Source organism: Myodes glareolus, chromosome 20, assembly GCF_982192425.1.
Source record: "Myodes glareolus chromosome 20, mMyoGla1.1, whole genome shotgun sequence".
Classification (NCBI taxonomy): Eukaryota; Metazoa; Chordata; class Mammalia; order Rodentia; family Cricetidae; genus Myodes; species Myodes glareolus.
This window is the reverse complement of record NC_142045.1, coordinates 25,599,896-25,624,932: the sequence shown is the minus strand read 5'-3', so window position 1 is coordinate 25,624,932 and position 25,037 is coordinate 25,599,896. Positions and strand designations below refer to the sequence as shown.

Here is a 25,037-nt window from a genome sequence, read left to right as displayed (position 1 = left end):
AAGCCGGTCCAAGTAGAAGCGCTGTTTGCCAGATGCTGAAAACTCCTTAGGGCGACTCTTTATCCCTGCAGTGTGAGGAGAAATGCTGTTTGCCAGCCGCTGACACCCCGACATGTGCAGCTTCTGCGTTTCTGTTCTCTGCCCCTGGACTCCGAGTTTCTTGCTTCATGTATGGAATTGATTTGATTGCATCTAATTTGTGGAGCGACGCATTTTTCCACAGCTTTTTTAACAAGTACCAGTACGGATTTTAACACAGGACCTGTCCCGGAACCATTGCATTGATTCCAGTGGTAACTAGGAAACAGCACCATGCGCTGGTTAACAGGTAAAATGGCAAATTTTGATTCTAATGGGACTTTTGCTGAGTATTTCTCTACAACAATGGAAACCATTACACAAGGCCTCTGTGAATATGGAGGTACCTCAATTTACTGGTTATTAGGCTTCAGTTTTCTTTTCCATATTTTATCATTAAGGAAGAGTATGGCACTAGTTCACAGGATTAATATAATCAATAATCAGATATTATCAAGTGGATACAATGATAGGCAAAACTGACTCCATATCTAAGGGTATTAGGAAGTTATGTGAAAGGGTTCATGCTGTAGAATTTGACACTCAGAAGTTATCACAAAGTTTTGATAAGGTAACAGACAAAATATACCTCCAGGATGGCAATCTACACACTATCCAAGAGCAGTTCAAGTAGGAGATGTTATCTTTGAAGGGAAACAATAGAACCTTGGAATCACAGGTGTAAAATGGGAACCAAAAAAATGATACAATAGGGAAATTACTAGAAACATATGCAGGTCAGGAGCAAACATATGCATTGTCAAGAGACAATGATAAAAAGATTTGAAATGATTGAGGAAATTATTGGAGCTGGTGAACAGGGTAAGAAGGCACAAGGGCAGGATACAATGTCACCACTGGCTGTCAGAACTGGTTTATCCAGTGTTTTAATGTCATACTCTGTAATTTACTCTGGCAAATCATCAACTTCTAAAGTCTCAAAGGGAGCCAAAGAAGGTAGATGGATGCCAATAGGAATAAATGATCTAAAAGAAATTAAGAAAGCCATTATTTCTTATGACTTGCACTCTTTATTTGTTAAGAAAATGATAAGGACTTGGGCTTCTAATGTCAGGGCTGCCGCCCATGATTTCTCTCAGTTAGTATCAGCAGTATTGGATGATGGACCTTCCTTGATTTGGAATTTATTTCAGAGAAGAATCCAAACATATGGAATGACAAGAAAGAGCAAAAAGTGTGGAGGTTTCCCAGGATCAAATTCTTGGCATAGGAGCATATGCTGAACCACAGGTCCAAGCTCTTTAAGAAGAAGTATTGTCCCTATGCCACAAAGCAGCCTTGAATTCTTGGGATAGGATATAAGAATTAGGGAATGAGATCAAATCATATACCAGGGTTAGACAGGGACAGAGAGAACCATTTACTGACTTTTTGCAAAGATTAATTAAGGCTCTGAAAATAGCAGTAACAGACCCAGAAACTAGACAAATAATTCTTGAATCTCTGGCTTTTGCAACAGCAAACATAGAATGCAAAAAGATAATTGGGCCTTTAAAGTCTAGATCAGCACCTATGGATGAATCAATTCAGCAGTGGTGGAGGAGGGTCATCTGTCTATGTGTTACTTTCATTGGTTAATGAAGAAACTGCCTCAGCTTTTGAAAGGACAGCAGCTTAGATAGGTGAAGTAGACAGAACAAAATGCTGGGAAGAAGGGAAGTGAGGCAGACGCCATGGCTTTCCTCTCCGAGATGGAGGTGGATTAGAATCTTCACGGTAAGCCACCACCTCATGGTGATATACAGATTATTAGAAATGGGTTAATTAATATGTGAGAGTTCGCAAATAAGGGGCTGAAGACAATGGGTCAGGCAGTGTTTAAATGAATACAGTTTCCATGTAATTATTTCAGGTAAAGCTAGCCAGGTGAGTGGCAGGACACAGCCTGCCGTTCCTTTTACACAGCATATGATGAATTATGAGGCATTTAACCATGATGACAAATCTTGGGTAGGAGAAGCAATTTCCAAAGCAATGAGGAGACACCAAACTGCCAAATGTTTTAATTGTGGTAAATTAGGACATCTGAAAAGGGATTGCAGGCAAGGAATTTCTAGAAATAATACCTCATCTGGGAATGGCAAGAATAGGAAACATCTGCCTTCAGGTATATGTAGGTGTGGTAAAGGACAACATGGGCCCAATGAATGCAGATCAATAACAGACAGTCAAGGCAACCTGATACCATAAAGAAACTCCTTGAGGGGACTATCACAGGCCCCCAAGTCAAAAGTGGTCCAGTTGTTCCCAGTAACTGAGGAGGACATGTCACACCAGGAAAATAAAAAAAAACCCTATAGAACCTTCCATGCAAGACCATAATGTTCTAAATGATGGCTCAAATTTGGAGGATAAGAAAGAGATTCAAATAGGAAATAAGAAGCATATATTTTGGCAAATCTCTGTAAATGATCAGAGACCAAAGCTGGGAGTACTTATAAATGGAATTGTAATTATTGGCTTGATAGACACAGAAGCAGATGTAAGTATCATTACTCCAGAATCGTGGCATCCAGATTGGCCTCTTCAAGAGGCAGATGTTCAGTTATTAGGAATTGGAACCATATCTCGAGTTAAACAAAGTGCAAGATGGGTTGACTGTATTGGGCCACAAGGTCAAAGAGGAAAGCTAAGGTCATATGTAGCTGATATTGCAATAAATTTATGGGGCCATGACCTGCTACAGCAATGGAATACCCAGATTAACATTTCTGCAGTCCCAGGAACTCATAATTCTGGGAAGTATGTAATAAGGTACTATGAACAAAGGTCACCAGCCATTCAGGCTGTACAAGAACACAAAGCAACTAACAAACCTTTAGAGGTACCAACAGCCCTACCTTTAAAATGGCTGAGAAGCCAATATAGGTTAAGCAATGACCTTTAGCTGAAGATAAACTGCAGGCTTTAGAACAATTGGTACAGAAGCAATTAGATGCTTGACAAATTGAGGAATGAACTAGCCCTTGGAATTCTCCTGTGTTGTAAAAAGAAACCTGGTAAATAGAGAATGGTGACAGATCTAAGAGCTACCAACAAGGTAATTCAACCTATGGGCCGTCTGCAGTCTGGAATTCCTCTGTCTTCTCTGATATAAAAAGGATGGCCTCTTATAGTTATTGATTTGAAAGACTGCTTCTTCCACTATACCTTTACAAGAAAAGGATAGAAAAAAATTTGCCTTCACGGTGTCTACTTATAATAATTCTCGGCCTACTAGGAGATACCAGTGAACTATCCTCCCACATGGAATGTTCAATATCCCCACCCTGTGTCAATACTTTGTAAGTCAGCCATGGGAAATAATACATAAGCAGTTTCCTAAGGCTATAATTTACCATTACATGGATGAAATTTTGTTATCTGATTCAAATATAGATAATCTAGAAAGGATGTTTGAAGAAATAAAGAAAGTCTTGCTTAAATGGAGATTACAAATTGCTCCTGAAAAAATTCAAAGAGGAGATTCTGTTAATTACCTAGGTTACAGAAAATTAAAACACAAAAGGTACAAATTAAGAGAGCCTGGTTATGGACTCTAAATGACTTTTAAAAATTGTTAAGAGAAATTTTCAGTCCACAACCGGCTGTTGGGATAATACCTGATCTAATAATTCATTTAAACAAAACCTTATATGGTGATAAAGACTTGAATAGTCCCAGAGAATTAACAGCTGAAGCAGAAAAAGAACTGGCAATGGTTGAGGAAATATTACAGGAGGCACATGTGAATAGAGTGAATCCAAATTTTAGTTGTATTCTAGTCATATTGCCTTCCAGAATTTCTACTATGGAAATTTTAATACAGAGGGAAGATATTATTTTAAAATGGATCTTTTTACCACATAAACTAAGTAAAAATTTAAAAACTTATGTGGAAAAGTCTTTGAATTAATTATAAAAGGTAAATTGAGACTTCATCAACTAATAGGAATAGACCCAGCAGAAATTATGGTGCCTTTTACTACTGATGAAATAAAACATTTATGGGAAGACAATGAATCACGGCAAAGGGCTTGTGCTAATTTTTTGGGAGAAATTAATAGCAACTATCTGAAAAGCGATAGACTTAACCTTATAAAGAGAACTTCTTGGATTCTTCCTCGAATTGTACGTGATGCTCCAATAACTGGAGCTCATACATTTTATACTGAGGCAAATAAATCAGGGAAAGCAAGTTACAAATCAGACGAATTGAGTAAAGTGGGTGAAGCCCCTATAATTCTGTCCAGAAGGCAGAATTATATGCCATTCTTATGGTGCTAAGGGATTTTAAAGAACTTCTTAGTATAATTACTGATTCACAATATGCAGAAAGTTGTCTTGCATATTGAAACCACTGACTTTATTCCAGATGATACAGAATTGACTTTATTGTTTATCCAGGTACAAGACATAATCGGGAATAGGCTTTGTCCTATGTACATAACACACATCCGATCCCATATGGGCCTGCCAGGTCCACTAGCACAAGGTAATGCAGAAATTGATCAATTATTGATTGGAAGCATGTTGCAGACCTCAGGATTTCATAAAACAATAACAAAGGTTTAAAGCAAGAGTTTTCTATTACATGGCAACAAGCTAATCTTGCCCTACTTGTTCTTTATATAACCAAACACCACTGCCTGCAGAAACTAATCCAAAGGGTACTCAAAGGAATGAAATTTAGCGGATGGATGTGTCTCACTTTTCAGAACTTGGGAAATTAAAATATGTACATCACACCATTGACACTTATTCAGTCTTTCAGTGGCAACTATTTAAGCTCAGAAAAGACTGATTCTAATAAATCATACATTTATTAGAAGTCATGACCATCATGGGTATACCTGCACAAAAAAAGACAGATAATTGTCCAGCTTATGTCTCTAAGAAAATGAAACTGGTTTTGCTTATTATAATATTAAGCATGTTACAGGTATACCACATAATCCTACAGATCAAACATTTATAGAAAGAGCAAATCAAACTATAAAGGATTTGTTAAACAAACAGAAAAAGGTGGAAAATGCCTCCATAAATAGATTATATAATGCTTTATTAACCTTGAATTTTCTTAACGCTAATGAGAAAGGGACAACAGCAGCAGAAAGACATTGGATATTGGAAAAGTTTGCTGAATTAAATCAACCAATTTATTTCAAGGATGTGCTGGCCTCACAATGAAAGCCAGGAGATGTGCTGCATTGGGGAAGGGGATTTTGCTCTTGTTTCCACAGGAGAAGTAAAGTTGTGGATACCATCAAAATTAGTAAATTTTTGGTTTGAAGAGGAAAAACCTCTTGGAATGGAGAAAATGAAAACTCATCTACAATGATGATAATCATACAGGTGGTAAAAAAATATATATATAGGATGGGGACAGGGTACTCTTCTTATCTCTGAAGGAAATCATTCATCTTCAAAAAATTCAAGGGACCCTGGATGTTTGAATACTGACAGATGGAAAAAATTACTACCCAATAAGGATCAGTAAGAAAATCAAATATGTTTCATATGTAAAAAAGTTTATATATATATATATATATATATATGTGTGTGTGTGTGTGTGTGTGTGTGTGTGTGTGTGTGTGTGTGTGTATGTGTGTGTTTATATTTATTTTTTGGAGTTGGACACTGATTTTGTCCCTCTCTAATTTCAAGACTGTTACTAAGAGAAAAATTCAGAGTTTCTGTCTCATGTCAGGAGCCATGATATGAGAATTTAGAAAACATTTTTGCTTTTCTTCCTATCTATTTTTGTCTTTAACATACCCTTCATGGAATACATATGTCTGTATATGTCTATATAAATAATATTTAAGTTTTCCACAATGAACAAAGAATTTTTCTGCAGTAATCTTTGAAGTTTCCGGGATAAGATAGGGCCCCATAATACCAACTCCACCTGGTTGATATGACGACATGATACTGACAGTGCTATTACAAGACCTGTATTGGGCACCAGCTGCACAAGACGGTTCTAACTTGGTTTGCTGAAATGGTGCACATCTTTTACAACGTTCTAGCCAGACCTCCACAAAATACTCAGAGACTATTTGCAATCTTACCAGACATTAATCTTGAAATTTAACCATCATTTTACTTTCACAGGATCCCCTAGAAAGAACGTTGCCCCCATGACAGTTGGAAGTAATTCTAGAAGACAACATCCCCTCTCCCAGCTAAGTTTGTCCTCAGGCTTAGGGACATCATTTAGGGATTGATTATAATTGGTATATGGTTGACGGTTGGGGGAGGAATTTTATAAGTGCAGGGATCTTTTTAAAAAATAGTAGGGAAAACTGCATGATGGGATAATAGATTGGTATTTGTGAGTTATTGTTTATAGACAATTACACTGGTATAGATTCTTGGATATTAATACAAAGTTAAATTATATTGAATATTGTATGCATGCATGCTTCTACCTCTGTTTAAAACATTTTTATGTATTGATATATATATTTACGATATTGCAGTGTACATTTCTAACTCTGATCAAGATACTAACATATTGTTTATGTATTGATATATATCAATACATATATATAGCAATACATAAACAATATATATATTTACCATATTGTATTGTACATTTCTACCTCTGATCAAGATACTTATACATTGTTTACATTTGGAGGTCATTGTCCTCATTTATTGCACATTTGTTTATTATCTTAGTCTTTAAGTTAGATAGGTATTAAGAATTATAGATCAATAGTCATCTATATTTGTCATACTTATAGTTAGACTAATCAGTTTCTTTAGATGCATAGAGATTATATTCTGTATAGATAGATAATCTTCAGCCTCTTCAAAAAGCTGTAGAAAATGGCATTTAAATAACTTAGAGTTCTATTGTAGTGAGACACAATTGCTCTTGGAAATACTGATCTATTCCTGAGAGAATGTTGAGCACCAAAGACACTGCAGTTGGAGCTTCTCTTCTTCTTGGCAAAACCGGCCTTTGGGCAAGGAACTGCCCATACTTCAGCTACTGACAAAATACGTAGTACCAGGAAATGGATAAGCAGGATGTCAAATCTTGCCAAGACAGGGTAAGACAGTTTTGGAAAATTTCTTGCCTTTAAAAATAAACTGTCAATTATTCTAGGCCTTAGCCAAAGTTGGTTGTTTCAAAGTTGCGAATGTGACTTTGGGTGATTGCCCAGGTAACCAGTTGTCTCTCTCTCTATTTTTTTTTATTTTGCATGTTTTGAAAGTTGTTTGATTGCACTTCCTAATTACTCAGGTAATATTTTTTTTCCCTTCTTGTATCTTCGAAGGGGTTGAAGACTAGATAAGTGTAGTTACTTTTCACTCATGTCTTTTCCAAGTTACTTATTATACAAGACTTAAGCTAGTTAGAATAGGTTATTTGTTCTTAATGTATATAATTTTGTATTAGGTTTAGAACTCTTTTATTTAAACAAAAAGGAGAGGTGCTGTGGGAAGGTTTACAGCTAGTAAATACACAACTACTGGGGCATGGTTTCATAGACTATTTACCCAGATGTGAAAGCACATTCAGCCCTTTCTGTCATTCCCCTGGTTCCTTGTTGACTAGATCAGATTGTTTTGAATCTCATCTCCATCTGCCGTTCAAGAAGAGAATTCTGGGTTTGTAAGTTTTCCCCCTAAATAAATAACTATCTCTCAGTTATGAGCCAGTGTGAGTTTTTTTAAGTGCCTAATTTCTCCACCCATCAGCTAGAAAACATTATTGTGAGTGAGGTAACCCAGACACAAAAAGACAATTATAACATGTACTCACTCATAGTTTAAAAAACTTTATGTGTTTTAAACATAAAGCAAAGAAAGTCAGCCTACAAACCACAATCCCAGAGGACTTAGACAACAATGAGGACACTAAGAGAGACTTACATAGATCTAATCTACATGGGAATTAGAAATTAAGATCTCCTGAGTAAATTGGGAGCATGGGAACCTTGGGGAAGAGTTAAAAAGGGAAGGAAGAGGCAGAGAAGGGAGCAGAGAAAATGTAGAGCTCATTAAATATCAATTAAATAAATGAAGAGTATTAGAAATCATACAAAGAGCACTAATAAAAGAAAGACATGGCTAATAAGTCATCAAAAAAGCAAAATAGAGTCACTAGGAAAAAATGTTAAAAGGAGAACAGAAACAAAAAGTAGTAACATACAGAAATATGACAGATTTAAATTCAACCAATGATTATATTAACATGACTAGGCTAAACACTGCAATTAAAGAGAATTTTAAAAGCAAATTAAAATCAAAGAAGATAGTTTTGCATGGCCAGAGTGTTTGTGAACAGGTCTCAGGTTTTTCACGCAGGAAGCAATCACTTTATGTTAGGTGATTCCAGTGCAGCAAGTGATCCCAGCTGTATTTCAGCTTGTTCCTGCAACCAAGCTTCCTGACTGTGCCTTAAGGAAAAGTGGCTCCATAGATTGAAGCACTGTACATAGTGGCTAAAGCAGCTAAACATTTCTGGACAAAGAGTCATGTTGTCTGGGGCAAATGCTCAAATTGCCTGAACTATGGCAGAGGGGCAGTGTTCACCAAGACTTAAAACAGAACAGAGATCACATCAGCTGGGTGTTGATGGCAGCCATTAAGTAGAATGACTAGTCTTCCCTTCCTGTGTTTCCTAATCACCCTCTCAAAACCAATTGTCATGCATGATACCAAGTCTATAGTCAGGCACATGGTTATGCATGTATCCTTTCATGCGTAATGACAAACTATCTTTGTACAATAGCTACATAGAAAACATTTAACTAGGGAACTCATTCTTCATTAAAATCATATTTTTTCTCAATTTAATGCCAATTTCTGGACAAAAAAACTCATCCTCTATGAGCTTAGGACTGCATAGAGCTTACAATTAAACTTGAATAGAAATCATAATAATGTTATGATCTGCTAATTAAATTAATTTGGGTCTTTAATTTCTTTCGGAAATGCTTTGAGGCTTTAGATGTGCAATACATGAACACATATGTTGAGTTTTTCCCTGGGTTACAGGTATTATTTTCACTGACAAATTAAAGTAATACTGACAAGCCACTTAATGTAGGAATACTTTACAGGTAGAAATTGCATATTCTCCAGGTCTAAATTTAGTTACCATGTGTACATACTGCACGATGATTGCGATTATCAGCCCATGCATCAATAGCCATGGTTTCCATTAGTGTCTGAAGGAAACAAGTATTCAGGAAATCTGCTATATCTATTTTCAATTTTTTAAAAAAAGGAGAAATCCACAGTCACTGTGCTACACATGGGATTACTGTAGAAAAAGACTCAGCATTTTTTTTTTCCTGGCCATCCAGATCTGAATAATCACATAGAAATTATTAATTTAATTATTAGTTAATTTGCAACAGTGTTGTAAATTAATTACAACACTGTTTTGCCTATTAGAACAGGCTTCTTATTAAACACTTACATCTTAAATTAACCCATTTCTATTGATTTATGCATCACCACAAGTCTGTGATCTACGGGGAAGATTCAGGCAGTGTCTTTCTCCTTCGGCAGCTACATGAAATCTCCATGACTCTGTCTATCTGCCTTCTCTCTCTCTCTCTCTCTCTCTCTCTCTCTCTCTCTCTCTCTCTTTCTCTCTCTCTCTCTTTCTCTTCATATATATGCCTTCCAGACTGGCTATATTCTGTCCGGCCATAGATCAAAGCAGTTTTATTCATTACCAAAAGAGCACTACATATACAGAAGAACATCCCACATCAGATTCCTGTAATTCATTAATTTTTTAGTCAAAAGTTTATACTCTTTGATTAACATATACCTGCACATCATCTACCCCAATATCTCCTTCTAGCTCCTCGGAACCATCATCCTACTCACTGTTCCTATGAATTTGATTTTTTGGCAACATATTTGGGCAATAGTCTTTAGTGTCTGGTTTATTACAATTAGCATATCTTTCAATAAGTTAATTAAAGTTGTTAAAAACAAGATTTCCTTTTTATTTTTTCTCACAGCCAATGTTCATTGCTAAAATTGCAAAAGAACCTCCATTAATATTCATGCATAAGATGAAATTAAGACACCTGCATCTAATTATTCTTCCTTCAATTATTTTTTTGGTGTCCAAAGACTCTCAGCAAATTTAAGAAAGATTTGAAAACTTTCAGTTACTCTTATTAAAAACGTTTGACCAAACCAACAAATGCACGTGATTTTATGTGTTCCAATGATATGGCTACAGCTTCAAATTTACCAAGAAGTGAGATTTTGCTATTTATTTCTTAGTAAAGTCTTGAAAGTCGAAAGTTTTTAAATAAGTTTCTTTTCCCTAAAGAGGATGTATAAAGCAATGACTCAGCTAAAAGTGGTGCTATGTTAGAATCATTTAGGAAATGTTTATAGAATATTTTAATTTTAATATTCAGGTCCTTCCTCTCCTCCTCAATTTTGCCATCAAATATGGCTTGTAAACTACTGATTTTTTTTCTCACCTTTAAAGGCTGTAAGTTTGAGCTCAGGGAGCTAGCATCGTGATTGTGCTGAAGGCCTCTTCTGAGTTGAAAACAACTGATTTGTCACATGTCCTGCCATGGAGGAAAGAGATAAATGCCTCTCCTTTTATACTGGCATGAATTCTATCATGAAGATAACATCTTCATGTCTTATACTGTAAGAAAAACAACTAACAAACACCACTGCACTGGGGGATTTAGTGCTACATGTAACTTTCCAGGAACAAAAACAGTGTTGATGCCTTCAATTTAAAATTTTATAAGGTATATTCCAACAACCTCCAAACATTAACTCTTAGAGCATTAACTCTGAATCAAAATATGTAAAAACTCAACTAAATATCTTCAAGATTAAATATGGTTGGTCTCGATATATGGTTTATTTTTGGGCACATTTCTCTCCTATTAATCTGTGAAATCAAACATATTATGGTTCCAGAATAAAATGCTAGGTTGAACATTGTATGGACAGTCCTCCTTAATAATGAAAAATAGAGTACTTTGGGGTAACAATATCACCCATAGTAAAATTGGTGAAGTGGACCCACCACAACCTTCTGCTTGGTCCCTACCACTCTGGTGCCTTTTTATCTAAGATATTCTACCAATTTTTCTCTTCAAGGATGGATACCATATCTGAAGGTCCAGAAAGCTTTCCTTTCAAGCTTAGGTAGCAACCATGCTCTCTTTGCTCACATATTCTGGAACTGTTATGGGAGGGGCAGATTATCTGAACTTCATTCTACTAATATCTTAAGAATAATGTCTAACTTTCACTGAGATATTAAATCAATATTATTTTCTTACTAAGTGATCATAAGGGTAATCTGTTAGGAGTCTCTTATTTTGTGATGTGGACAGGTTGCAAGCTCTTCTTCTTTTTCCTTAATTTGAGTTTTAATTATGTTTCTCTCTTTTGATTTTCCAGAATCCAAGAAGTACCAATCACATATTTGATATTTTGTTTAAAAATATCTCTAGACAAACATACAATTGTATCATTTTGCAATTTTTGTCTTTTCAGAACACCAAGAAGACAAGCACAAGCTAGCACAGCTCTTTGTCACAGTAAAAAGAACCAGCTTTGCGCCATTATCTAATAAGCTCTAACTTTTCACTTTGGGAATGCTTTACCTTCCATATTGTGTTCATGAATACGTAAGTGTTATGCAAGAAGACTGAAGCTTCCTCTGTTTTCCTCCACTGTTTGTTATCAGTTCTAATCAGAGTTACCTTTAGAATTCTGGCTACAGCACTGTATGTTTCTTTTGACACCTGCTTCAGTGTCTTTCAAACCTTTGCCTATATTTCTAGTTTCAAGTATGTTACCACAATTTCATGTAGCATCCTCTATCCTAGCCCTTTATGGCTGTGTGATGATGAGCTTTCTGTGCCATCTTTATTGTTCTAAATAATGTCTAGATTGCTGGCAAAACATAATCCATGGGTATGTGTTTTGGAATTATCTTCAGAAGAAGATAGTGATAAAAATTTTCACACTGAATAAGAATAATCAAATGCTGTGGGACAATGGTCTGTACCCTGTCACTTGTATTTTAAATGCTGATTGGCCAGTAACAAGGCAGGAAGTAGAGGCGGCCCAACAAGAATTCTGGGAAGAGGAAAGAGTCACTCTGCGGTCATCACCCAGAGACAAAGGAAGTTAGACACAGGGAAAGGAGATGTGACTGCCTCGCCAAAAAGGGTACCAAGCCACATGGCTAACACAGACAAAAATTATGGGCTAATATAAATTATAAGTGTTAATAAGAAGCCTGAAATACTAAGCCGATCAGTTTATCATTAATGTAGACCTCTGTGTGTTTCTTTGGGACTTAAAGGCTGCAGGACTGGGCAGGACAGAAACATCAGACAGCAATCAAACAATTAATGTATTTGGGTATTATTCAGTGTATGTAAGTCTTCTTTTCCTGAGTTAGAACTTCTGCTTTTTCCTGGCTTGGTTGTAGAAGATTCAGGTTTCCAGAACATTGGACTTCTGGAATCTCATTAGCATCACTTCTCTCAATTCTAAGGCCTCCAAGTGAAGATTAGAGTAGAAAGTATGCCTGTCATCAAACCATTGAGCATAAAATGCACCACACCAAGAATTTTCCCACTTTACCAGCTTATAGATAACAGACAATGGAATTGCTTGATATCCATATTAATGTAAGATGAAATAACTCCCATAACTACCTCTTGTTTCTTTTTGAGAATTTAACACATGGGCTGAGGTCATATATAGCCCCCATTTTTTTTCATCCAACTCTATAAAGATGCCAACAATCACCCCTCTCATCTTCATTCATTTCAGGATTCTATGAGGGGTGGGGTTATCTCTCTGTCTCTGTCTATGTCTCTGTCTCTCTGTCTCTGTCTCTCTCTGTCTCTCTGTCTCTGTCTCTCTCTGTCTCTCTCTCTCTGTGTATGTGTGTTTGATATCACACTAAGTCCAGTTCAAACTACCAGTAAGTAGATGGATCTGGATTCACCCAGCAAAGAATGGAAAACTTATTGGAGTTCACATCTTCAATAAAGAATGATGTTCTGCATTCCAGCATCTACTGCTAATAGTTCCTCAGTAAGGGTGGAACTTTGATACTGTTTTCCTCACTTATGCTTGGATTTTGTCTGGTTTGATCTTTTCTAAGCCTTATGTATGTAGCCACAGGTCCTATGAGATCATGCTTGAGACATCACGGTTATGGCCAGAAGACATCATTCACAGCACTGCTCTCTAGCCTCCGTATGTAATGTTTTTTGTGCCTTTTGTTCCGATGTTTCCAGAGCCTTTGTGTACTGCGGGTGATAACATGTCCTATTAAAGTTTTAGATTTGAGTTTCATATTCTCAATGCTCTCATAATTATGGATTTCTCTACTGGCTGCTGTCTACTGAAAAAAAAATCTAATCTGACCAAGGCAGAGATTGTGAAAATCATAAATATGTAAATGCAATTTGACAGCATACCCATTCAAAACAACAGTGTGTTCTACCCTAAGGCCTCTGGTTATCAAAGCCACAGACTTTTGACCAGGTTTAACAGTACTGATTGTGATATCCACTCCTGTGGAGAAGAACTCAAATCTAACCAGAAAGGGGTTAGTTACTCATAAAATTGAGCTACTATTGCACCAGAAAGCTCATCTTTCTTGAGAGATTGATATTGCATCATACCCCGTCCAGTGCTGTATAAAAACATTGAGGCCCTTTTCTACCCTTGACATCTGTGTAGGCCCTCCTAGATGAAAAACTTAGTCAGGGGAAAGACAATTTCCTGATCAGTTTGGTGTTGACTTTAGGTCCTATAGATATTACCGGTATTTCTGGTAAGGGCAGACTGCAGACAGATTTTGGGGTTCAGAACTCCAGTCCAACTGGCAAAAACATCACCACAACTTTGTTATAGATTAGTCTTTCCTGAGCATTTCAAACCTGTCAAATGAAAGAAGAATGACAACTTGAAGGAAAAGAATAAAAAGGAAATTATTCTGAACCAGTGATCAAAACCCAAATGGTCAGATAGCCATGAGAAAACTCATGTGGCATGAAAAAAAAAGATAATTTGTATTCTCAAAATCATCAAATCAATTCTAATGGCTCACCTATTCATTCAAATTGCTCAGATGAAGTTCCAGATGCAGAATTCTTTTTATTTTTTATTTTTTGAGATTTTAACATAGTCACACCATCTCACATCCCTTCCCTCCTCCAAACCCTCCCGTACACCCTCCATCCTCTCCTTCAAATTCACAGCCTCTTTTTTCAGATTCCCTTCAAGGACCCCTTCTTCAGGTCCCCTTCTTCTAAGGCTGTCCAGACCAGTAACCTTGTCTCTTGTGAGGAAAAACACTCACTGCATATGCATACCACAGTAGCCATGGCATGATAGAAGACAAAACTGGATCAGGGTTCCCACTTTCCTTTGATTTCATAGTGTTGTAGGGTAAATTCCCATGAAGCAGTGGATCTAACATAAAATACTAGCTTTAGAAATATGTAACTCTGTTCACTCTGTATGAAGTAGTCTCCAATATTCTTCCTTCTGCTCCCATGCTGATAGGAAGATGAAGTGATAGGATGAACTTCCAAAAAAAAAAAAAAAAGTCCACAGTTTAAATTTGGTGAATATGCTCCAAACTCAATAAAACAATTTATTTATCCAATGTTTGAGTCATTTACTAGCCAAGCAAATGGGGCTTAGAACAGAAAGTGATTTTTTTGTCTTTCGGGTTTGCTGCTGGCAGCTATAAACTTAACAGACTGACAGAGACATCAGAATTTAGATGAGAATACTAGACTGGAGCTAGGAAGTTTGGACTTTAACTACCAAGACAGCCAAAGATAAAATAAAGAGAAACAGGTTTTACAAGAAAATGGTCTAGACTAGAATCAACTGAGCTGTAAACAGGGAGGGAAAATGATGTAATTTAACATAATCTCAAAATAAGAGAAGTACCACAAATAAAAAGGAATATCCTAAGCAGTGCAATTGAGCACTCTTTAAAAAAATTTAAAAAAAAAAAACTGCTGAAGTTTCTCAGCAGGGGACATAGTAAGGCACAGAGGGAATAAAGAGAAAGGAACTTCCTTTTCAAAGTTTGCATTGCTTTGAAGGAGCCTTTAGTCTTCTGTTAGTTAACAATTGATGCACACACTAGGTTTCCTGTTTGACTCAATACCCTTTATACACAGAACAGAGAGGGAAGGCATTATTTTTGTCATGATAATGTTTCATTGCAAACTGGCATACAAACAGGATCTGGTTCCTAGATTGGAGGTAACTCGGAGAGAGAAATTCCACTTTGAAAACTCTGCGTGGGGATTATGATAAGAAAACATATTTTGGAGTGCTTATGCAAGAACCAGTCATGCAGTAGAATTTGTCCTTACTAAGTTAGATAACACTTTATGGCAGGTTAAAATTCAATCTCCAAAAATTTGAAAAGTTTTATTTGCTGCACTGCCAAAGTAGAAAGAGCAGAGAGAAACATGGGGAGAACCACTTTGCTTCTTATCTCTGTGGTCCTTGTAGCTTATTATGTTTATCCCCCTCTTCCAGGTGATATTGAGGAACCTTGGAAACTGATACTCAAAATAACAACACAGAACGTATTCACGAATTTGGTAAGTTGGGTAGGAACAAACAGTAAGTCCTGAACTTCATCAGCCTTATGAATACTGAATAATTTCATAGAAACCATGACTTAAAGAAAGTGAAAGAATTATTCATCCAAGGGTTATTCAGTATTTCTTTTATTGTACTTGCGCTGTTTGTATATTACTCCATTAGTCTTTGTCAATGATGATTTTCTTATGAGAAACAGTAATCTGATGGTTACAGCAATAGAACAATTTGGAATTTGTCTATATGAGGAATTCGGGGCTCCTGAATGAAAAGCCAAGAGCTTTTTTGTGTCTGCTTTGGGTAACTTTTGGTGACTTGGGTTCAAATTGATGTATTGGGGGCATCTGACTTATTATATACAGCAGTCTCCCAGGAAGACATCAGAAATCTCAGCTTTCCTGGATCAGTACTCTCAATAGTTCGTTTGTGAGGCATACCTAAGTATTGTCTACCTAGAACCTTGAGATATCCCATGAATCTTGTTATTGGGGCATGCTGGGGCACCCAGTGAGGATATTTGTCACTTACAGAAGAGATCTCCTACCAGGAAATGATTTTTACTGACCCCAAACAAATTCAAATAATGGATTTGTGCTTTAACAACAAAATTAAGCCTCTAATAAAGAGGTCTAATGCAACAAAATATGTCTGGAATTAGTAAAAATAACTGAATAGTATCCCCCATTTTGCCACATTTTAGCACTTTTTAAAAGTTATTACATAATGAACATACTATTTGTGGTGTATTGTTCAAGTAAAATGATCATAAGTGTGAATGTGTGAACTTTTAGAATGATACTTGAAATTCCAGTTACAGTATTAATATCTAGGGATCATTTACTATCTATTCTCTCCCCTCCCTTTTCTTCCCTTCCCTTTTCTTTCCCCTTTTCCTTCCTTTCATTGCTGCTTTGAAAAATTAGTTATTAAATACCCTTTTCTTAACTGGGCCTAAATAAAATGTAGGCATTTAAAAATTAACTCTAAAACCTGGAAATGAAAAAGTAAACTTTGCTGTAATACAAAGCCAATATTTAATAATTCAAGGCTCTGAAAATTGTCTTAGTATCCAATCATATACAGATAATGTGAATAAGCTTCATTATTTAAAATAAATTTCAAATCTTTCATATATGTATCTGGGACCATTAATAAGCTTGTTTTAGTAAAATATAGTATATAGGGGACAAGTTAATATGACTTTATTCCTGAGCCTTTGCTAAGAGTATGGTTAGGTTTTGTTTTGACATTTTATTATCTTGTTAATTTTTTGCTTGTTTGTTTTGGTTTTCATCTTAGTGTGTTTTCTTTACTTTTGAGAGAGAGAATAAAGTTAGATGTGTAGGGAGTTGGGTAGATTTTGATTTGAAGGAATGGAAAACATAATCAAAATATAGTATATAAAACATTTTTTAAAAATTAGTGTGCTTTTTATTAAAAGTAAAATAGTCTAACTAACATGTGAAATTGTATATGTGGAAAATATAAAAAGAATGTATTCCATGTTTTGATGACAAAATTATAAAAAACATAAAGTGTTTTAGATGGCAATAGCACAAGCAGACACGCATACTAATAGGAATACACATTAGCAAAGCTATTTAATATTTGACAAAGATTCCAAAACACATACTGGAGAAAAGACAGCATCTTCAATAAATAATACTGGGACATCTGCATGTGAGCATATAGAAGGTATCATTATCTATCATACTGCACAGAAATATCAACTCCAAATGGATCAGACACTCCGTGTGAACCCTGAAGTGTTGCACTGCTACAAGACAGTGTGGGCAGTCCTGATGGCATTGTGTGGGAAAGGATGTTCTGAGTGAAACACCCGTTACCTAGAAATTAACATCAACAATTGGAAAATGGCATTTCAAAAAACTAAAAAGCTCCTGAGCAGCCAGGAAAACTCTCAGCAGCATGAAGAGGAAGTCCTTAGAGGGAGAGACTCTTTGCCAGCTATATACTGGGTAAAAGGTTAATACATAAAATATAAAAGAACTCAAAAGCAAAAATTCAAAGAAACAAATGACAAAATTAAAATTAATTTAAAAATAGAGACTGCAGAGATGGCTCAGCACCTACGAGCGCCGGCTATTCCACCAGAGGATCCAGGTTCAATGCCCAGCATCCACATGACAGCTCACAACTATCTGTAACCCAGTTCCAGGGTCACTGGCACCCTCATACAAACATGAATATTAATGAACAAAACACTATAGTACATAAATTTAAAAAATGAAAAGAGCTGCAGTTCGTAAAGTACACAAATTAACTATGAGGGTGCTCAACATCAACTGATAAGTCTACAGCACTACCCTATACCTCAGGCTCAGGAAACGTCATCTACAAGTGGACAAATGCTAAAGGGACTCAGCAGTATGCATACACACACACACACACACACACACACACACACAAACACACGATTTTAATAATATTTCTTCTCTTCACTTAGGCTTCTATTGCTGAATTTCTGGGAATCAATCATTTCATGAGCACAATACAATTCTTTTTGAGATTTCTAGAAGTACCAGCCACTTCTGATGAAAATATCACTGTAATAGACACAGCTTTCAGCAGTGTTCCTGTTCGCATATACATGCACAAAAGGAAGCCACAGACGCTCAGGAGGGGCCTGTTTTATATTCACGGTGGTGGCTGGTGTTTGGGGAGTGCAGGTACGTCCCTTTCCTTGAGCACTGTTGTTTGTTCCACAAACTGTGATATACTACATCCACAATAAAACCTTATATATGTTAGTTATAGTAATATAATAGAAATAATAATGCTTCAATTGTTTGAAATGCATTCTTTTCTGAAATGGGTATTCATTACTACTAAGAACTGTAGACAATCTCAGGTAAGAAGAGAAAGGGCTTCTTGAATACATGGTTTTATTATTGTGGAATTGATAGAATGCTGTAGTGAGAACCAAAGTGGGGGTGAACTGAACAGTGGGCAAAATAGCAGCAAATTGAGATGCTAAACCGTGGTCTTTTATAAAGCGTTAATCTGTAGGAAGTGAGAACAAAGGTGTTAGTCATAAAAACACAGAACTGAACATACTATTTTTATTTGATATTATATATTTCATTTGTTACATGTAGATTATATAATATTTTGCTGCATGTAATTGTATTTATTCTAATTTTACTTTATTGAATGTAAGCATATTGCATATAACTAATAGAGCCAATGTATCTTACATATTTTATAATATATGTGTTTCATAATAGCATTAGTAGAGTATAACATCTTTATAACTTGATTTTAAGATAGAAAGATATTAGGTGCTCTGGAATTTAGTTAAGACCTGAGGAAGGCTTGTGCAGCATACTCAGTGGGATATAGTTTTTCCATGATTCCTATTTTGCATCTTTCATTTCAGGTGTGATAATGATGAGATGGTTATTTAGGTTTAGGGACAGCAACTAACCTGTAGGTTACTTCAGGTCTAACATTTCCCCCTGAAGTTGTATCTTGGTTTACATTACAATCTATTAACCATGACTAATGATACCAAGATAGATACTGTCATTAAGCTATTATATTAATAATTGTAAAAGTTAGTAGTAATTAACAAAGAAAGAATGGCTACTTCCTGGGGTTCTGAAATTCAGACTAAATCTCTTTGTTCGGCATAAAGCAGGTTAGGTGTTCTATCATATTATAGAACCATTTTAATTGACGAAGCAACCTGTTGATAAATCTAAGCCCAACTATTTGTATATCAATTTAAATCAGCACTATAGTCATTTTGTCCCCTATGTCAGGGAGTTTATGATGACTTAACCTTATTTAGCGACTGTTACGGCAGCAAGGATGATGTGTTTTCTTCTGTAGTTGCTTCCCGATGACGTAACGCATGGGTTGTCAGGGCTCAGGAACTGTGAAAGGCTAAGCAAAGATTGGGAAATGGGGCATTTATCAGAAGCATCTGATTATCTCCTCCAGGTGAAGGGACAAGGAGCATTCATATTAACTGGACTGGTGCATATCAACCTCAGCAAGTTCAGAGCTCAGTGGCTTATAGTAGGGGTATAGTCATATATACTTTCAACACTTAAAATTTGCTAAAGGCAAAAGGATATGGACACCAGTAGAATAGCAGTGCTTCAGACTAGGCAGTGTAAAGCTAATGCAGCAAGCACTTGACTGTGTGTGTGTGAAAATGGCCGAGGATTCATTTTCTACATTGATGATGAAGTGCTGCAAACAGTAGAAGCAGTTGTATACTGTCTATGGGGAGCCATGTGCACTGCTGTGTTTTTGATAACATGCTTTTCCAGCAGTTCACTTGTCAGCCTCTCACTCAGTTTTCTCAATTTCAGCTCTTTCTTTGTATGACCTTCTGGCAAGAAAGACAGCTGATAGACTCGATGCTGTTGTCGTGTCAACTGAGTAAGACTATGGTTTGCTTCTTCAATGGTTGGTTGTGTGTTTTGTGTAGCAAGAAACTAACACTGTTGGCCATTTTTAATTTGGGGGGGGGTTATTACTGGAATATTTCAACTGAAATTAAGAGAGTGAGCAAAGAGAAAGTGAACTCGAGTTGGCAAGAACAGACTCAGAGATGACAAATAAAAAGCAAAACAAACAAATAAAAACTTAAAATCAACCAGGACTGAAAAGAGAGATTTCAGAAACCACTAGAACACAATAACACTGGTGCATAACACATGCCAGTGACCTGCATAGCTTCCTTCAGCAGACTCAGTCTGGAAAATAAGGTTTGAAACTTTGCCTTGAAACTTTGTACATGTCATATACTACTAAATTCAGTTTAGTTTATCTGTATGTGAACTGAGAAACATATATTTTCTACACAGTGTGGTTTTTCTGAAGATATCATGACAAACTTAATTTACCATATGCCATGGCAAAATCATCCCTGAAAGCAATTTGTCCTCAAGCTACAGGTGGAAGCAGGCAAATCACATACTAAGAGAATAATTGATAAGAAATCAATTTGATAGGAATGAATGGAATAACTAAGTAACTAATAAAACATAGTGCTCACATACTTCTTTTATATTAGGTAAATTTCAAACATTAAATTAATAAGATTTGTTTGCCACTGACTAATTTCCAATAAAGTATAATAATAGTAAAAAGAAAGTGCTGGGAAATGAATTAGAAGATGAATTATCTGCTGCAGTTTTCATTCTTTTATTCTTGCCTCAAGGAGAATTCAATTGTTTTACTCAAGTTTTTATGAGTATAGTGATGAAACCAACCAAGATAACGGGATAAAATATATCCATGGGTATATAGCTAACAAAAATGTGTTTATTAAAAAGAAAATTGGCCTTTAATTTAGAGAGATGCCATATAAAATTAAATTTTATTCATTTGAAACAATTATTCCTCGCACAGCTATGGCTTGGCCCCCAAATATCATTTCCCACGCCAGTTTGAAGATGTATACAATGCCTTGCGATGGTTCTTACAGGAAGACGTTCTTGAAAGATATGGCGTAGATCCTCGAAGAGTTGGTGTAGCTGGGGACAGTGCTGGTGGGAACTTAGCTGCAGCTGTGACCCAACAGGTTTGTTTAAGATCTTAAAACACCATGTATGTAAATATATTTGCTTCAGACATTTAAAAGATCAGTGAAAACATGCTATTTTATTACCATGTTTAAATTTTAGAGAAATGCCTGTACTGATGTTAGGAAACATTTGTGTATATACTGTTTCCAAGTGTGTTTTATGTCATTGTTTTCTTTTTTATATACTATGACAAAATACAATTTCTAGGATTTGGGTTTAATATTATTATTATGGCCAGTTAGTTAACATCCTGTACCTATTATGGGTTGTACTAGTAAAGTTGGTCAATTTCACTAGTCACCAAAATTGAGAACATGGTTACAATAATATTGAGAGTTGGAGGATGCCAGAACTGATTTCATATCTCTTTTAATGGAATAATGAAAGTTTCTAAAGGAGAAATGTTAGTACAGAGAACTACAAATGTAATTAGTCAGTTTACACTAACCTTTTGCTTGACAGAGGATTGATAATTTTCAAATCTGCGTTGCTCATAAACTTTTAGGATAGTTAGCTACTATGAGCACATTTTGTTGCCCGCACACTGCTACATTTAAAGTACATTCTTCATTTCTGAAGAACCTACAAATTCTGTGGTTTGTTCTAATATCTATAAAACAAGTGTAGACTATATTTCCCAGTTTGAATTCTACATCGTATATGCCTCATTGCTCTGGAAGGAAGCCAGGTACAACATGAGGTACACATCAAGAGGCAAGAATTTTTGGAAGTAAAGCAGTACCCGATTGTGGATTTGTCCATTTAACCTAATCACTTTAGGCATGCGTTCCTTTTCCCTGTTGCATTGAAAACCCTTCTTTCATAAATCCAACCTCTGTCATTTTAAAAGATTTCTGGCTCATGGTTATTTAATATCTATATAAAATATCATTTAATATGCTATAGACCATCACAGACTAAAAAGAAGCAGAACATTTCTAGACCTAAAACATTTTCAAGACAAAGACGCTCCACACACTAAACCCTAACTTCATTGTCTTGTCTTTGGTAACATGCACTACTTAAAGGACACTTTTTCCTGAGATGAGTGTTGGAACCCACTCAGGGCTACAACTGTGATGTTAAATAGAAGAACCTCCCCTTATTCCTTCTCCTAGATGGGACATGCATAAACCACCCCTCTCTAGTATGTTGCAATGATTGACTCTCCTGTCAGAGCAAAACAATGTTCATAACAGAGACTTGCTATCTTCCCTGGTTTTTGACTGGTTAACATGTTTAATAATACATGACTTGCCAAAATCACAAAAGTACTTTCTGGAGAAATATGGCACAGTATTTCCACCAGTATTTTTGAAATTGGATCATGAGCATTGTGTAAAATATGTCTACATGATGTCAGAAATTACATTAAGGAATAGACACTGACAATATAGAAAATTAAAAAATTCTGTGAGATGTTGTTGTACCTGATTATCTGAATTTATCTCATCTCTACATATTATTTCTAGATGAAAATAGACCTATTGAAATATTCATTGCAAAGTAATTTTAATTCTTTTCAGCTCATACAGGATCCAGATGTCAAGACAAAACTCAAGGTTCAGGCCCTAATATATCCTGCCCTTCAGATTCTTGATATAAACTTACCATCATATCAAGAAGGTTCATATTTTCCAATTTTAACCACCTCCTTGTTGGCCAGGTTTTGGAGTGAATACTTTACTACAGATCGAACCCTGGAGAAAGCCATGCTTCTCAACCAACATGTACCTCTGGAATCCATTCATCTGTTCCAATTTGTGAACTGGAGTTCCTTGCTCCCTGAGAGATATAAGAAAGGTCACGTCTACAAGAGTCCCACTCCTGGTAGTTCTGAACTGTCTAGAAGGTACCCAGGGTTCCTAGATGTGAAGGCATGCCCTCTGTTGGCCAACGACAACACTTTGAGTCACTTACCTCTGACCTATATCATCACTTGTCAGTATGATGTCCTAAGAGATGATGGACTCATGTATGTCACACGGCTTCAGAATGTTGGAGTTCACGTGACACATCACCACATTGAGGATGGATTCCATGGAGCATTTACCCTTAATGGTTTTAAAATTGCACACAAGATGCAAAATCAGTACTTGAGTTGGCTTATGAAAAATCTATAGCAAAACCTACTCAATGATTTGTTGAAGATACATAAATAACAAAAAAGAAATAAACTAGGAAAACCATGATTTTGAGGTTTCATATCCTGTTTAAAACCTCTGTTATTCCTAAGGAGTTGGTAGCTTCTGTGTTTTGTTACTGTTATTTATTATTAACAGATATCTTTCTATTTTATCCCTCCTTCTGTATTTACCTACAGAAACACACCTCCAAACCAGGGTTTTATATAGGTGTTGACAATCCAAATTCATGTACTCATGATTGTGAAGCAGGTGCTTTACCAACTGAGCCTTGTGTCCAGGTCCAAATTCCTTAACAATTCCACAGTTTTCCTATCCATTATTATTACACATGTAAAAAATTGGGGCTTAAAGAAGTGAAACAATAACATATTTTCTAAATCTAGATACCAATTGTAGGAATGATACTCAAGTCCATGTAATGGCAACACCAATGGCTTTAGATTTGGAAACTAAACTTCATTTTATACTTATCATTAGAGTTAAATTTGATCATATTTGCCCTATGATCTTCATGTACACTTTAAGCTAGGCTTCATAGTAAAGCATAATTTATATAGTTTCTGAAGTATCATGCTACCCAATGCTTACTGTAATGTTGATGACATTTTATCAGTTTATTAATACTGAGGAGAATTTCACCTTTTTAGTTCAAAATCCATGTGCTTATAACAAATGTGCTTATTTCATATTGTTCTACTTTTATATTTCCAAGAGAATGAGGTTTTACATACAGCATTCTGTTCACAGAACCTTGGAAGTAGATCCTTAAAATAGTAACATTAATTTCTGAATTCTCTTGTTCCTCTTCCCACTGATTCAATGAGAATGCTCTGATTGTGTGTTTAAGTTCAATACATTGTACTAATTTCTTTTCTGCTTGTATGAGCTTGCATGCATATCTATTTACTGCACCAGTAAAATGGATGCAATTATGCCTCAGTAATAGGATTAGTAACAAATGAATTAATTCAAATTTTCAAAGGGAAATTACTGTGTAATACATTAAGAACTACTGAAGCATATTTCAGGCAATAAGGTTCCTGGATCCTGAGGCCCAAATATACATTTCTCAGCTTGCTTAGCTCCAAGAATGATAAGTCTCAAGTCCACAGACCTCCCACTCCTAAACTAGTTAGATTCAGCTGTGTAATCTTAGCCCTGAAACAGAAACAACATGAAAACTCTGAAGACCTTGTCTCCTTCGAAATTACTAATCCCAGAAAAAGGGGCCTCATGAATATGACCTAGAAAAATAATCAGGAAAATAAGTGAAAATATTATTGTAACTGTGTACAAACAGCTCAAAAGAGGTTTGATCAGCTCCAACCTGACCAAAGGTTGTAGAATTCATGTCCATTCCTTATATGATGTTAATAAAACCTGTTTCCTCCCTGTCCTCTTTTGGAGTGAAGTATATAAGCATGCTAAACATAAAGTCAGATGGACTCAGTATCCACTGAATTTCCCTACCAATGCTGTTCTCTTTCTGTCTCTTATTTCTCTAATATCTCTGATTCTTTTGCTTAATCATTCTAATCCTTATGCCTCGTGCTCCTACCCTGGAATGTACAAATCTCATCAAGGCTGCTCTCTGATAGGCTACATCTCTCTACTGAGA

General features: G+C 35.9%; 1 protein-coding gene across 1 annotated transcript; it reads left to right on the top strand.

Moving 5' to 3' along the window:
• Window positions 1–312: 312 nt before the first annotated feature.
• On the top strand, window positions 313–23,448 carry LOC125394201 (arylacetamide deacetylase-like). Its single transcript, XM_087899407.1, has 6 exons — window positions 313–421; window positions 15,643–15,707; window positions 18,176–18,398; window positions 20,052–20,121; window positions 21,097–21,268; window positions 22,799–23,448. The coding sequence occupies exons 1-6, from the start codon at window positions 313–315 to the stop codon at window positions 23,393–23,395; spliced, it is 1,236 nt and encodes a 411-aa protein (XP_087755533.1). The 3' UTR covers window positions 23,396–23,448.
• The last annotated feature ends 1,589 nt before the right edge of the window (window positions 23,449–25,037 follow it).

What these genes read in the sequence shown, in the direction of transcription:
- LOC125394201 (XM_087899407.1), top strand. Translation starts at nt 313, where the DNA reads ATGCGCTGGTTAACAGGTAAAATGGCAAATTTTGATTCTAATGGGACT. An exon ending in GCTGTTGTCGTGTCAACTGA is followed by an intron (nt 20,122 to 21,096) that starts GTAAGACTATGG and finishes TTCCTCGCACAG; the next exon opens with CTATGGCTTGGCCCCCAAAT. An exon ending in CTGCAGCTGTGACCCAACAG is followed by an intron (nt 21,269 to 22,798) that starts GTTTGTTTAAGA and finishes AATTCTTTTCAG; the next exon opens with CTCATACAGGATCCAGATGT.